The following is a 16,943-nucleotide window of genomic DNA, read 5'->3' on the forward strand; positions in this document are numbered from 1 at the left end:
GGCTAGAAACATGTTACTAAATCATGCTAGCAATATGTTAAATGATGTTAGCAACATGTTAGCACTGTACTAAATCATGCTAGCAGCATGCTAAATTATCTTAGCAACATATTAAATGTTAGCAATAGGTTAAATAATGTCGGAAACATGCAAGCAGTCATGCTAGCAATATTCAAACATGCTAGAAACAAATCATGTCAGCTCCATGTTAAAACTGGCAAGAAATGTGCTAAATCATGTTAGAAACACGCTATCTTAAATCATGCATATCTATCTTAAATCATCTAGAAATGTCCTTAATGATTCTAGCAACATGTAAGCACCATACTAAATCATATTAATTAATATCAGCATGCTAAAACATGCAAGAAATTTGTTAAATCAAGCTAGAAACATGCTAGCAGCCTGGTAAATCATGCTAGCAACATGTTAAAACATGCTACCAATGTGTTAAATAAATGTATTTGATGAAAGTTCTAAGAAATGTTTTTGTAACCTTTAAATAATGTTCTAATCATGACTAGAACTTTAACTAGAACTAGAACTTTAACATTCTTAGAATAAGCCATTAAAAATAAACATTCAAATATATGAATAAGACAAGAATATTTCAGTATTTCAGAAACATTTCAAAACAATATTTCCAGAATGTTTTTATAATTTGTTACCTGGGATGGATCTTCAGTCTAAACTACATTTAGATTATCAGTTGTCTTTACAGAGTTGTCACTGCGTAACTGAATGGCATCTGTGTGCTTTTTCATCAAGATTAGTGTCAACACTGTGAAGAAGTTCTAACTATTGCTTTCATGATTTGTTCCAAAAAAAAGACGTATGTGACTCTGAAAGAGCTGCTAATGTTGATTTGCCGCACTGTATTTATACAACATTTGCCAGCTTCTCTATCTGCATCTGTGGGTTTCTTTAGCAGATATTGTGATGTAATTCAGCATGCCATGGGAAAAATCAAAATAAGCTTTGCAAATTTGCTCCTAATTACTAAAAATTGCCGTTGACAACTCTAGCTAACTTGCCCTTTAATCATGTCCCAGAATTCCGAGCAGGGCTGTGAAACTGATAATGTGATTGCAGTGTCATTGTGGAATATGCAGTCAAAATTAGATTCTAATCTAAATGAACATACGATTATCCCTTATCATCCAAAAAGTTGTCTGACTGACATATTCTGAATGAAACTGAATATGCTGATGTGTCTGAAATATAATGCAGACATGCATATTGTGTTGTATACCCAAATATCTGCCACAGGGTTGTCAGCTAAATGATGCGTATGTGTTTATACATTAAACTCAATATTGACCTCATTCAGTGCTTTTTTTATATATATATCCTGACTCACCACTTCTCTCACTTGATTGATAGAGATATTCTAATTAGAGACTTTAATTAGGGTATTTAAAACCTTTATACAGTGCATGTCTTTGAAAAGACTGTCAAAAAGACTATCTATCCCTCACAGCATGTTTCATCCATGTTAAATTCAAAATGGCATCTAACCAAAGTGAATTATAGTGAAATTTATTAGCAGTTTCTGTGTAAAAAAAAAAAAAAAAAAAAAAAAAAATTCCTACATTATGTTTTTGTTAAGGATGCAGTGATATATTTCCTGATATGGAACTTGTGTCCGGAACCGGAGGGAGAAGTTGTTCCCTTTGGGCCATTTCAGTCCTGGGAAGATCTGTTTCAAGATCAGGGACATCTCTCATTTTTACTATTCTTCCCTCTCTCCCTCTCCTATACAGTATGAGTAGGTCATTTCAGGCCTGTTTTCACAGACTTTCAAGTAATGATATTAACAATGGAAGAACATCTCTGCTGCTCCTCACTGAATCAGTGGCTGCTGGGAAGGGTCAAGAACCTCCTCTGGCTTGACCTTGCGGAGAAGGTCGACAGAGATTTTCCAGGGGGCATCAGTTATTATTAGACTATCTGTGAAGATAAACTCAAGCAGTCTGTGTGGGAATGGATTATTTGAGCTCGATGAGTATTAGGAAACGGTCATTCTCATCAGCTCTCCAGAACACACACCATTAATGCTGACTTTCTTGAGCAATCAGAGAGCGAGACTGTAATGTAGTGGAGAACATGTCCTGCTCTCTGTTAGAAACACTGCAGTATTTTTCACTGAATCATGGGAAAATCAGATCAGCCCATTTTGGTATGAGAAATCTATTCTTGGAGTGTGGGACGGGCGAAGAACATCTAGTTTTTTCTGGTCTTATGAGTTTTTGAAGTGAGACTTTTAAGAAGTTTTTGCTGGTTTATGGCACATTCAGAGAGAAGAAAAGTTGTGTAGACTAGTGCATACGTGTCCTTTTCATTTCCAGCATAACATGAATTCTCCAACCATATACAAAATAAAGATCTGAGGATATGATCATCACCTTCTCATCTTTGCTGATCTTGTTCATGTAATGCCTTTTCCTGCTGATAAGACTGGAATGTTTAAATAGAATGAAAGATTATGTAGTCTTTGACAGAGCCCGATACAGAGATATGAACTGGAATGAATGTGGGCAGGTAATGGAAAAAACTGGTAAATGTGATTACTAGTGCTTTAGAAGGAAAAAAACTGCATTTAAACAGCTGTAATGAACAGAGTATTTGCTAATTTGTGTTTATTGCATATTTACTCTGAAGTATTTGCAAATGCAAGAATTTGTAAGCTCATAGATTTCAGTTTATGACAGACTAAGCATGTTATTTCTTTAGCATGGAAAAGCATTTAGAAAACATCCTCCTCTAAGTGGACCAAAGAAAGGTATTGGATTCTTGCTTTGGAAAAACTTACTTAAGATGCATTTAATATATTTAATAAGATATGTACCCCTTTATGGAAGTTATTGACAAGTAGATAATGTGGGATGAAGATGACTCTGAACTGCATGTGAGATTTTTGTTTATGAACAATAATAGATACCGTACTGATTATTGTAACAATAATTTAACATTAAATTATTACTTTATTTTTGCTTATACATTTTTACGTTTGTATATATTTTTAATAACAATTAGTGCTGTCAAATGATTAATCATGATTAATCACATCCAAAGTTTTTGTTTACATAATATATGTGTACTGTGTATATTTACTATGTCTATATAAATATGTGTATATTTTTCAAATATGAACTTTATGTGTGTGTATTTATATTTACATAATAAATACAACAAACACACACATATATTATGCAAAAAAACCTTTTATTTTGTAAGCGATTAATCACGATTAATCATTTGACAGCACTTATAATAAAAATAATACTTTATTACATAAATACAGACATACAACAATGAAGTAAAGCAGTATAAACCTATACACAACTAACCTACTGACAGATTCTGACTATAAATATAATATGTGAATATATAAATGTTTACCTATACCTAAGCTAAAGAAGTACAAACTATACGAATGCTTAACATAAATACTGTACCTATACACAACGAACCTACTGACAGATTTGACTAAAAATACATAATATATAAAGGTTTGCCTAAACTAAAAAAGTACAGACTATACGAATGCTTAACATAATACTGTACGTGTGCAAAGAGAACCATCATAAGTCAAGGAGCTGGCTGGGGAACAGTGTAAGGTGATTTATAGTGCATGAGCATGTAAATACATATTACTTCTTTTTTGGGATTATGTACAAAGCAGTGTGTGTGAAATACATAGAGGAGAGTGTGTTACTACAGGTGGTTTGTACAGGCCCACTCACCTGTGTGTAGCCCTCTTAAAAAAAGGGTTAAGGTTGGGGGGGGGGGTCCATGTTAAAGGAGGTAGGCGGTTTGTGTGGGGTTTCAGAGGAGGGTGGGCTGATTTGAGTTCAGGACTCTCACTGCCTGGGGGAGAAAGCTGTTGAGCAGTCTGGCGGAGCGGGCTCTGATGCTCCGGTACTGTCTTCCTGATGGCAAGAGCTGGAAAAGACTGTGGGAGGGATGGGTGGGGTCTTTCACGATACTGTTGGCTTTGCTGTATTGCATCGTGCAAGGAAAATGTCCAGGATGGAGGGGAGAGGGACACAGATGATCTTTGCAGCTGTGTTCACTCTCCGCTGGAGGGTCTTGCGGTCTGCTGCACTACAGTTCCCGTACCAGACCCTCTATGGTGCCCCTGTAGAATGTGTTGACGATGAGTGGAGGGAGACTTGGGGAGACATTTTTAATTTAGTTGATTTTATATATTGGATTTCATATATAGACTTAATAAAAAATAACACAAATAAAATACAAATTAAAAATTATATAAATTATAAAAGTAAAAAATAAAGAACAAAAGAGCTGAAAAGAGTGTGTACGTCGTGTCATGGCAGTTCAAAAGTAACACTGCCTTCTTCCTCATTATGCAGAAACAGCACATAAGTCATGATGTGTAATGTTCTGCATTGGAGTGGTTTGTGGCTGCCGTCAGCACAGTCCAGGGATTCTGCATTAGAATTCAATAAAGCACTAAGCCAATCAGGAGAATTAGAATCTAAAGCTGTAGCTGGCTCACAGAGGGCCCTTTATGTGGCGGAAGGCTGGGGGCACACAGCAGGAACACAGCACTGGGCTGAGAAACATCTAGCCTCTGTATCAACCTCTGCTGTTTCCCATCGACTAGCTTGATGTCTGTGACTAATCAGAGGTCCACTTTGATCCGAGCGCTGTTTAGAAAACAACTGCTGATTTTTGTCCTAGAGTTTGAATGTCAGTCTCTTCCTGGCCATTTCCTTTTGTCCTTCATTCAAGTGATGTTTATTGTGAGACTAAATTCCAAAGTAGTGTATAGAACCAATCAGCTTCCTCGCTACAATGGGACCACACCCACATAGAAGTCTGTGACTAATCAAATCTTTCCAGCTGTACTGTATCCTTCATGTTCCGGACACGAGTGAGGCCTCTGCTTAGAAAGTGAACTTTATATGAGTGCAATCCTGAGACTTCATTTTCAGTTTGTTTGGTCTGGGTGGAGAGTGAATGCTTAAGTTGTTACAATGTTGTCTAAAAGACATCAAGTGGTAAGAATGCATTGAAGAAATGGCAGATGGCAAATGTACACACTCACTGGAGTGCAGTCTAATTCACATTGTAGTATTTCCTCATAACGTGTGGGTTTCTACTGATCTTCCTCTGTTTGGAGATTGAGGATGTGATCTCACTCTCCAGAAATCCAGCCTATGTGACTCTGTGCTTATGATTGGAGCCAGGCTTGCCTTTATAATGGACACCCCACCCTGTTGCTCTCTCTCTTTCTCTCTCTTATCTCATGCAGGAGAAGCCAATAGAGGCGTATAATGTCCAGTCATACTCCAGATGGCATCCCGGTGTGGTTTTATCCCATGAGTGAAAGTGAGAGCATCATCTCCAAAAACAAAAACTCCTTTGTCCCTAAATATTGTTTTAATAATTTACCTAAAATAAATTATGTCACTAATATAAACAAGAGTGTTAAAGTTTTTATTTTATTTTAAACTTTCCTGAAATGTATTTCTATTAAAGTTATATTTGTTTAATTTTGTAAAAAAACAAAATAATTGTAATGCATTTTTAACAAAACCATACAATTGTTTGAGAACCCATATAGAGATGTATAGATCTACACATATCAGAGCAGCACAGCAGCTGTGTTCAGATCCTAACAGAATCATTGTGTTTAAATTAATTTGTTAAGTGAATAATTCAATGACTCTCTTATGAAGACGTGTTTCAATCTTGATTGAATCAGTGTGTTTGAACAAATCTGTTGAGTGAATGACTCACTCAGAAAGAAACAAAATCTCGTATTGTCTGAGTTACTCAATTTGAATTGAATGTACATCATAACCATTAAAAAGTGTCCTATATAGTATGGGTAGTATGAATGAAATTCGGATGTACTACTTCTGCCATGTTGTTACCATCATGTGACCTACTAGCGACAGTTGTATTGTTTCATAGGACAGTGGTCTCATAGGACAGTAAAGTGTCCATAGACTGTACACTTCAGATTCCGGGCAGAAGTAGTAGGTCACCTACTGTTTTTCGAATACTATTAATTCGGACATACTACTCTTCTGGTTTAATGTTCTTCGCATTCTATAAAGTAGGGAAGTATTCAACATTTGACACAGTGACAGTCACTTGTTCCAATCCTGATTGTATTTGTGTGTTTGAAGGAATTGGTAGAGTAAGCGATTCAGTGACTTACTTGTAGCAATCGCGATTTAATTAGTCTGTTTAAATGCATTGGTTAAGTGAATGATGAATGGTGAATGATGACAACACTTATTTTTGTCTGTTTGCCTATATATTCCTCCACCCAGGTTGTTTTAGTTATTAAACAAACAAACAAAAAACATTTAATCCCACAAGCTTTGCACAGAAAACATGTCATGTCATGTTTGAGATATTCATGCAGCCAGGCCTACGCCTGAATGAAGTGTTTTAAATAAAATATGAATATATTAACCACACACAATCATTATACCTGTAGGTAGGAATAACAAAAAATACTTTATTAGATGTTCGTACCGAACTGTGAATTTTACTCTTTGCTGCTGCATTGTTTCGGTCTTATGGCAGACATCAATCTGAATTTGCCAGCTGATGTGATAAGACCATAATAAAGTTATATTACATTAAACCTGCCTCAGACAAGAGACAAACAGTCTGTCTCTGTGTCTCTCTGTGGTCTACTGGCACACAGAACCGGTATGCAGCAGGAATCTTTGGATCAAGGTAATTTCATGCTTCTACACATTTTCCCATGCAGCTGAGCATTCCTTTACCTTTGTGCCACTTTGGAGTGTGATTTGGGCTGACATGTTGTCATAAGACACATGTATATACACAACCCTAGATGCACACACATAAACCTCTCTGACAGGGACAAATGCATTCAGAAGTCCCATTCTGAAGAGGGTCATGTAAATATTTATGCTTTTATTTTGTTTAATCTTTAATTAAAACAGCTGATAAAACATCACAATAACCCACAGGTGATCCACATGGTTGCAGTCCACCACTTAACATCTTGTGAAACAAATTAATCTTTAAGATGCTTTTAACTTCAAACCAACACTTCTTCTAACCACAATACTGCTTCCTGCAGTGAAATAAATAATATTGTCTGAATCAGGAGAGAAATATGCACATATCAAGTACCAAATACAAATTATAACAGTCCAAAGACAAATGTTGGTGGATTTGTGAGACAGAAGTGTCTTTTTAAAGTTTTTTTTTTTTTTTAGCCCTTATTATCGATGTGATCTGTCCCGATGAAGAAACAAACTCTTGGATGGTTTGAGGGTCAGTAAATTTTCATTTTTGCACACATTATTCCTTTAACGTCCATCATTCCTCTTCCTGCCAATGTCTAGAGTGCTATACTGAATTGACATCTCTAATTAATTTACAAGAAGAATTCTTTGGGGTTTGAATGAAATTCCTGTATGTGGTTTGACCCACTGCTTGACCAAAACAATTTATGACTCATTTAGTTCCTGACAGAAGGATATTTCAGTCATTTATCAATTGTATTCAAGTCTATTTGAGACAGCTGTGGATAATGTTTTGTATGATAGTTCCTGTTTATCCATATATTTGAGCAATTTGTCTACAACTAAGTCAAGCAAAAGCTTTAGCCCCAGAACTTATAAAACCACACAGAAGTTCAAGCAATGCAGAATTTTTTTCATACATGGAATATGTCAGACAACACAATAGTCTGTTATCTTTGCATCTGTGCACCATTATGACTCTTTTTAGAGATACCATTTACAACGCATATTTCATACTAACTCTAACGTAAACATAAACACAAAGGACACCTTTTTAGCTATTAATGTGGGTGTTACTCAAGACTCCATTTCACAATTGACTTTCTCCTTCATCACCTGTCACAGACTGTTATGATCAAATAATTAATGAATATGTGTTGTTTTGTGGGTTGGCAGGCGGCAGCCTATCATTTATTTGTGGTTTCATCTCTCAGGGCTGTAACACATGGTTAATTCGTCAGTTATTTCACTAACCAACATCTGCTTTATGGAGAAAGACAGACAGACAGGTGCAACTAACAAAAAATATTGTTATCGGGATGACCAGACATTTTAGATGAAGGAAATCATGTCATATGTTTTTATCAACCTAATCTTAAACATGGCAATGATGTCTTCGATATCCTATAACAGTTGTCAATTCGAGCTGTTTTCTTGTTTTTTTTTTTGGCTATTAGTATTACAATGTTATGTAACCCATCAAACCCAACTTCCCTTCCCTTTTTCGAAGGCTGTCTTTGTGTCATGGAACTTTTTGTGTGATTGGTTGTTCACTACCATCATAATTGCACATATTATTGTAAGTCATTTTCTAGTAAACTTTTAATAGGTCCTATATGTTATAGGGATTACCACTGTGCATTATAAGAGCTGCTTTAAGCCATTTATGACAAGCTTCAGTTTTGAGTAATGTACAAATAATGCACTTGAATTGTGCATGAAATGCAACACTCAGTAAATTTACAGATGGGTATTTAGAAGAATTCAAGTACATAGCAGCAGCGAATGAAATGAGTTCATAGGACATGTGCATCTGCACGTGAGGGGAAATAATATTCGGAAAAAAGAGAAAGAAATCATATCAAATGTCTTGTAGGCTTATGCATGTAAAAAAAAAAAAATACAAAAAAACACTAAATGTACTACTTTTGAGGGGCTGTGTGGAGAGGAGAAGTTTACTTGAGGATTGGCTAGTGACTGGGCAGGAAGGAGAGAATTTGAATATGTTTGCAACGTGAATTAAGACAGGAGGAGGGACTCACATTGCCTTTTGGGTGGTCATACAGTCAGAAGTGACGTTCTGCTTCATCTGTGTCTGTAGTTCAGAAGGAAAGACTCATGGCACGGATTGCAGCCTCCGTGATGTAAAAAGTGAAAGTTTTAACAGTGCAAACGTGTTCTATTGATGCCTAAGACAACAACACTTTCGTCCTTTTATAGACACAGCCACATGCAGCTGGCACTGTGAGGTGGTTAGTTAGCATCACTGAGAAAAGCCCAAACATGGAACTTTTTTGCTTGGAAAAGGACGCAATCGTGCGAGCTCAGAGAGATCCCAACATCTTTTGCGATGAAAGAGTATTGCAAAGTCTTTTAACAGTGGAGGACAGATATGTTCCCCAGGGACCCTATTTTAAATGTGTCCAGAAGGATATTCAGCCTTTTATGAGGCGGATGGTCGCGACGTGGATGTTAGAGGTTTGTAGTTAAAGTTTTATTATTGGAAACTGTTTGCTTGAACTGTGTTAAAAGTATTATGTAATGTAGAATAGCCTGGGAAGTAGGCTACCTAAAGTAAGCTATAGCTTGACTTTGGCATGTATATTCGTTTTATTAAAATGCAGACAATCAAACTCAAGAAAACATTTGTTCACACCTGGATGCACATAGCAAATATGTGTAGCTAATCAATGTGCAAAGAAAAAGTCTGATCAGGAAATCAGCAGGAAATGCAACGCTGAAATCTCCACACTTCAAGTTTGTATATGTTATTGTGTTAATTTAATAGGAAACGCTTTAGTATTTTTCTTCAAAGCATGCTTTATTAGACAGATGGGGGTATTTGCTTTATTTACATGCGTGTTATGAATGGTATTATACATTTGTGTAATTTTTGAGAATTTTTAAAAAAAGACTCATCCTTCGAGTTGCTTGGTGCGAAAGTGCAGCCATGTTAAGAACCGTCGATTTAAATGTATTTCAGTTAATCAGCATAATAATTGTTGGATATAGTTTAATGCGATGCATATGCTGTCAATGACATTACTTAGATCTTCCTTTTTCTTTTTTTACGTGACGAATCACCAAAGCAGTCATGTGGGCGTCAATGGTTTTAACAAATGAATGAAGATCTTTACCGCTGGAAATTTCCTTTTTCTCATGAAAAAGTTAACAGTAAGCACATATTGTACAAGCTGCAAATAGTATCTATAGATAAAAATAATTACACCTATATTAATAAATACAAAAAAAAATCGAATATGAACAATAATGTAGGCTATGATTAAGAGCTATGGGCTAACAACAACTACAGAAAGTTGTAGCAAGGACATACAAATGTTAAATAAATACTAATTATTAGATAGCCTTGATCATTTAAATTGTGAATGAATTCTGTTGTGACCCTTTAGGTTTGTGAAGAGGAGAAATGTGAAGAGGATGTCTTTCCCTTGGCTATGAACTACCTGGACAGATTTTTAGCTGCGGTTCCTACAAGAAAATGTTATCTGCAGCTTTTAGGGTCCGTGTGTCTCTTCCTGGCTTCAAAATTAAAAGCATGCCAACCACTGTCGGCCAGGAAGCTCTGCATATACACAGACAACTCCATTACATCTCAAGAACTGCTGGTAAGAGCTGATGGCCTTGATGACAGAAAGAAGTCATCCAACTGTTGTCTAATTCTATATTACTCAGACCCCAGTTGTATTATAGACCTAGGCTTGTGATCTGCTGAGTCATCATATTTTTTATATTGTGAAATGTAGATGTTGGGGAAGTGAATTTAGCTTCTTTGCCTCCTAATGGTGGTTTTTGATCTTGAACAGTCTTCTGGGTTGAGCTGTGATGAAATGCACTTTTGATTTTTAACCTCTCTGATCAGCTTGAGAATGTTTTTTTTATGATTTATTACGGTTCCTATAAAATGGCAAGGACTCTCTACATCATATACTTTTTTTCCAAACCCATGTAAGCTGGTAAAAACCGGAAAGTTTCTAAATCAAAATGATTTCTAGAGCTTTTGGATATTATAAAGAGAGAACAGAAAAGACAATTGGTTCACCTGGGTGAAATCAAAAAGCTTTCTTATGCATTGCAGTAGTGCTTCTTGAATAAAACAGATGCATCAGCAAACGGAAGCAATCGGGGGAGGTGATTTTAGGAGTCTTGACCTTGCTAATTTGGTGTGACTTGTCAGGGACTGTCCCTTCTCGGCAGAGTCTTCACTTACTTTAAATCTCTCTTACTCTCTCTTCACTCACCAACGCACACACAAGAAGTGTGTTGAGATTCTCACTTTGGGCTGGTTTTCCCCTCATATCTCTGTTCTTAACAGTTTCTCAGAAAGCAGCTTCATCAGGCGAAACAAAGCCAGCCGAGCACGTGCAAGGAAGGAAGTTGAGCGTGTGCATGGAATGCAGCATCTGGTTGGTGGAGATCAAAGACAAGGGGTGGAGCTTTGCATGATAACCTGATTTATTTCACAACTGTGATGTCCCTTTGGGCAAGAAAGATCCATATTTAAAGAGCAACTTGACTAATTTCTTCCCTTTTTTGAAGAATCACAAGTTTTAAGTGACATAGAAACCCAACCTAGACTTTTCAAATGCCAGTGTCAGTAAGGCATGATGATTTATGTCACAACTTCTGTTTTAAGGCAATACGTGTCTTTGCATTTTTGAGCAGTTTAATCTGGTGTGAGTATGGCATGTGATCGGCTTTTACAACACAAGCTTGACACACTTTGCACAGTTGAAACAGTCAGGAGTGATTAAGTCAATTACATTATCCCTGACAAACACTAGTGGAGTGATGATATCAGATGATGATACACCGTCAGAAATGGGGTACAGTAGGAGTCCATACCCCATTTCTGTCCCCCAAGGTACAATCTACACTAACGTACCCCATAGGGCTTATTATTGGACCTCAAGGTACATTTATGTACCTTTTTGAGGGTCAGAAAGGTACATATATGTTCCCAAGCCTATGCCAAGGGTACAGCCCCAGTGACAAGCCATTGTACCCCTAAAGGTACAATTATGTACTTTATTTTAGTGTACAATGGTATACAATGTACAATGGTACTGAATATACATATACTATGGTATTTACATGATATAGTTTGTCAAATATTTTTGCAGACCCTTTTAATAGTTAAGTGCATATTCACTGTAAAAAAAATATTTTGGAAGATGATTGGACTATGTTTTACAAGAAAATACTTGGTGTTACTTACTATCAATTTCTGAGTTTAAATCCTTGACCAGTTAATATGCATGAATAGGCGTGTATAAATTCCATAGCAGATCTAGACAAGTGGAGCTGGTGGAGGTGGAGGGTTTTAGGTGTATCCACTTACAGCAAACCCTGAACTAGACTATTTAAATGTTGCACACAAGCCATCTCATTGGTTGGAAAATCAGCCAATCATCTTTTAAGTCCTTAACTGAGATAATAACCAAACCTTTCTGCATCCTGTATGGAGGCAGAACTAAAAACGTGGATTGTTGGTTATATAGTAACTTTAGTTTACGGTCTTCTGCCACTCATATTCATTACCTCTTGTTTGGTTTCTGTCTTTCTCTGTCTCTCTGTTGGAGTGGGAGTTGGTGGTTCTTAGTAAATTGAAATGGAACCTGGCGGCCATCACCCCACTTGACTTTATCGAACACATCCTGCACAAACTGCCCTTTCCTGAAGACAGACTGACGCTGATCCGCAAACACGCGCAAACCTTCATCGCCCTCTGTGCAACAGGTAGGACCTGAGTTGAGTGACAGTGCACTGACTGCATTCGTCAGAAATGTGTCTGTGTAAGCAGATATAAACATAGCCATTACTGTGCTAAAGATGTATGATGTGAATGTGTTAGGATGCTTTCCGCCTTGTTATTTGTGTCTATATAAAAGTTTTGTATATTTAACTGGGTGTGTTTCTGCGGCCCTGCATCTGTTCAAGAGGCTGAGGGCTGAACACAAGCCAAGATGGAGGAGCCTTTTAGAGCGATTGCAAATATTTTTGTCATTGCCTTTAAAAGTTTGCTTAAGTCAGGAATGTTGGTTTGCTGCACAGCTGCTGTACTGTGGGAGTCAGTCGAGTGTAGGGTGTTTATTCAAGGATGACCATTGCGTCCTGAAATAACCAGCATGCTAACACCAACAATGCAGATGAAATGAATGACTTCCAGCATGGAATAGCTGAGGCTTTCTTCCTTGACTGAAATCTGAGGGCCCGTTTTCAGGATGTCAAGGCAGAGGAAGAGGAGGAGTAGATCCTGGAAACCTCAGAGCCGTCTGAGAGATGAAGGGAGGGAGTAGGAGTAGAAGGAAGGATCTTCTCACTTTTCATTCACTGCTGCAGGATGATTTAAGGGAGGTGGTGATGTTAAAACAGGTCTGAAACCAGAGAGCGTGTGAACCTCAGGTTCAGGTTTGCTAGGAATTCAAAGCAGATGTAAGATGCAGTAAGACTCCTCAATCATACTGCATAATCACAACTGTTTTCTGGGAAGTTGTTTTGAAGTTTCTCACAGGTGAGTAATGTTCTAGGGAACGTACTGACCAGGTCACTGATGTTTGGGGATGTGTGTGTGCTCGTTTTTTCCTCAGATCACAGCTTCACCATGTACCCTCCCTCCATGATCGCTACAGGATGTGTGGGGGCAGCAGTATGTGGCCTGCAGCCCGACCAGAGCAACCAAAATCTGTGGGGGGACAGTCTGACAGAGCTGCTGGCTAAAGTCACCCACACTGAGGTGGTAAGTGTCCAGCATCTTTGTACTGTAAAAAAAAAGAAGTGAAACAAAATCTCAGTAGTTACATAGCAAATGACCATTTAAGATATAGTATAAATCAGGATTAGCCCTAGTTTGTTTAGTTGTACAGTAATCCATCCTGTGACATTTTATGAAAGAACCATTTCCTGATGACCCATTTTCTTTTCTGTATTTCCTATTAAAGGTCATATGATGCAATTTCAAGTTTTCCTTTCTCTTTAGAGTGTTACAAGCTGATTGTGCACAGATAAGATCCCTGAAGTTGCAAAGACTAAAGTCTCAAACCCAAAGAGATATTCTTCAATATCAAAGTTAAGACTTGTCCAGGCCCCTAAAACGACTCATTCAATCACCCCCCCACCCATGTCTACTTCACTATGTGGAAATATTTGTGTAATGCTGTCAGGGAGATGTCTGTGTATCTAGGTGAAAGCAAAATCACTTTATTTGGCCTTCTGAAAGTAGATGCATTTAGGAATCTTTAAGATTACTTACAACAGAAAGCAACACATTTTACGGATGACCGTTTCATGAATCTAGGAGAGGAGGTAATTCTGACTTTGCTACGACAATCTGGCGCTTCTGAATCAGCTACTGCATGTTTTGATTTTAGTTTAAGTATTTATTATTGAATTATCAAATGTGGAGATTTGCTGAGGTTAAGAAATACAGTGCTAGAGCCTTAGAGCATTTATTAAATTATGGTTTAACATTGTCAATTTTCAAGTGAGTTTTCAATACTGAATTCAGTTTTGACTGTGTCAAACGGTGGATATAGCAGACGTGTGTGTGCAGGACATTCATGCATGACTCTATGGAAATGGAGAAATGTGTCATTTTATGAATGAATGTTTGTGTGTGTTCACTGCAGCAATGGTGAAGTGTTTTCAGAGCTGAATACTTGTGGCGAGACACAGGCCTCTCAACCACATCTGTGGATTAAAGCACAATGTTACACACACATACACACACACTCAGGGCTCTTACACAAACTTACACATCTTGGCTTCAGGCTGTTTTGAAAGTCTCACAGTAAAACTTTTTTGAATTGGACCCAGAAAGTGAACGCCCCATTTAAACTCCTCACATACACTCAGAAGGTTTAACACCTTCTTTTCTCTCTCCTCAAATGTAAAGTGTTAAGTTTTTTCTACATCTTAAGTTCTGGAAAAAAACACCACATGTCGCCGTTAGCAACTATTCCTTCCTGTGCCTGTAGTTGTCAGGATAACAAGGACTGTTGTTGCCGTTTCATTCAGTTTTGGGGAAAAACAGGTTTTAATTATCCTGAGAGTTTGATACAGGATCATTCCGTCAGACCTCCCACATCTCTGCAGAAAGAGAGACACAGATATCAATGTTTTTATTCTCTGAAAAATAAAGGGGTTTTTCAGTGATGCCATAGAAAAACTATTTTTGGCTCCTCAAATAACTTTTCAGTAAACGGTTCTTAAAAGAGCCATTATTCTTAATGTGAAGAACGTTTAAAAAGCTTAAGAACCTTTTTCTGCTATAAAGAACCTCGAAAGGTTCTATGGATGTCAAAGGATCTTCATGGAACCGTCGATGCCAATAAAGAATCTTTAAGAGTGTAAATAGTCCTGCATTGGCATTAAATCTGAAACAGTTTACAGCTTCATTTTGGCTAAGAACCGCCTATTTAGACAGCAAACAATTTGTCTGACCAACATGAGAACAATAACAGTTTTAATTTATGTGGGGTTTAGGGGCGAGTGAATCTGAAACTGTAAACATGATATTTTTTTTTAAAGATTATTGGAGCAAAAGAAAACACTAGTTCAGTCTTTCTATCTCAAAATGTCATGATTTATTCAATGTTGCCTGCAATTTCTTTGTAATTAGCTATAAAATTGACTAGCAATTTCTGATGGAAAAAAAGTAAATCCTACACCCATTTTTTGAGTCTACAATAATCATGGCTAAATCATTGAAGTAATTACACAACAACATAATTGTAGTATTTAGAAAATTATGTACATCTTTTGTCTAGAGTCTCATTAAAATACCCCCCCCCCCCCAAAAAAAACATTTTTATGATCTAAAGAAACTTATCACACAACAAAGAATCACTTGTGCAATGGGAGGGCTTTGGAACCTTTATTTTTAAGAGTGAGTATCCAGGACCATCTGGGGCTGACACTAGTGTGCATAGTCCTTACCTGGGTTTCTTCTTCTTTTCTCCCTTTCTTCTAGGACTGTCTGAAGTCGTGTCAAGAGCAGATCGAGCAGTTACTGACCAACAGCCTGAAAGAAAGTCAACAACAGCATCAACAGCTACAGGAGGGAAGAGCCAGCAACAAAGGGACGCAATCTCAAAACCTGTCCTGCACCCCTACAGATGTCCGTGATGTCAACTTATGATGTCGGTTCCTGTTCCCATCCACCTCCTCAGCCTAGAAAAGATTCAGTTATTATTGTTACTGTATTTAAGTTTAGTTTCAAAGTCACATTAGATGGTCGTATGCGCATAACACAAGAACACAAGCTTGATGTTTTATAACGGAGCATAACAGCTGCTGCTGCCGTCTCATATCCGCAGGCGGTGGTGTTTTACATACTTGAATTTAATTGAATTGGCCTCAAACCATGATTTAATAATGCAGTATATTGTATATCACTTAACAAAGACCATACATCTGTCTTGGCTATCAAATACAACTGTTTTATAATTATTATTATAATTTATGTGGTTATTTAATAATTATAATAATACTACTACAATAATATGATGCTTTTCATCTTACACAAATGTATTTGCTTAGTAATTCCCAGAGGCCATTTTTTATATAATATAGGATGCATGTGATCCCAGGGAAATGCTACTTTACTGACTGGATAGAAACATCCATCAGACCTTTCAGTGGGATCTGCTTGCTTATCACAGAGATATTAATACAAAGATCTGATGAGTTACTTCTCAGGTACAAGTAACTCTTATTATTGGGATTATTTACAGTGAATGTTATTGCATGAAATAAGCATATATGAATATTTTAAATGGTTTCTATCCATGCATGGTGATCGTCACAGCTTCATGAGCTTGCAGGACAGTTTCAGATGGACACTAAGCATGTAGCAAAGCTGGAATAAAGGTGAGGTAGGGAAGGAAGGAAAGAGGTGAATCAAAGAATACAGATTGAAAGATTTTGCACGTGATTGATATATGAACGCTTTTAGACAGGTGGTTACTGGAACGCTCTATAATGTTTGTAATGAATGAGCGTGATGCTGTTTGCTCATTTGTTTTATTTGAACACCACTTATGGGTCAGGGACACTCGTAATGCTGGAAGGATTGAATCTTTGGGGAGTCTTGAAATCCTTCTTAGCAAAGACATGATACAAAGGCACTTTCACATATCACCTCTCGCTGGTTAGCCA

General features: G+C 37.2%; 1 protein-coding gene across 1 annotated transcript; it reads left to right on the top strand.

Moving 5' to 3' along the window:
• Positions 1–8,815: 8,815 nt before the first annotated feature.
• Positions 8,816–16,235, top strand: LOC113059945 (G1/S-specific cyclin-D2-like). The gene is made up of 5 exons (XM_026228664.1): positions 8,816–9,245; positions 10,178–10,393; positions 12,365–12,524; positions 13,376–13,524; positions 15,757–16,235. The coding sequence occupies exons 1-5, from the start codon at positions 9,051–9,053 to the stop codon at positions 15,922–15,924; spliced, it is 888 nt and encodes a 295-aa protein (XP_026084449.1). The 5' UTR covers positions 8,816–9,050; the 3' UTR covers positions 15,925–16,235.
• Positions 16,236–16,943: the final 708 nt, after the last annotated feature.

The sequence above is a fragment of the Carassius auratus genome, chromosome 4 (genome assembly GCF_003368295.1).
Source record: "Carassius auratus strain Wakin chromosome 4, ASM336829v1, whole genome shotgun sequence".
Taxonomy (NCBI): Eukaryota; Metazoa; Chordata; class Actinopteri; order Cypriniformes; family Cyprinidae; genus Carassius; species Carassius auratus.

Coding starts and splice junctions, on each gene's coding strand:
- LOC113059945 (XM_026228664.1), top strand. CDS start 9,051: ATGGAACTTTTTTGCTTGGAAAAGGACGCAATCGTGCGAGCTCAGAGA. Junction 10,394..12,364: donor TTACATCTCAAGAACTGCTG/GTAAGAGCTGAT, acceptor GTCTCTCTGTTG/GAGTGGGAGTTGGTGGTTCT. Junction 13,525..15,756: donor AAGTCACCCACACTGAGGTG/GTAAGTGTCCAG, acceptor CCTTTCTTCTAG/GACTGTCTGAAGTCGTGTCA.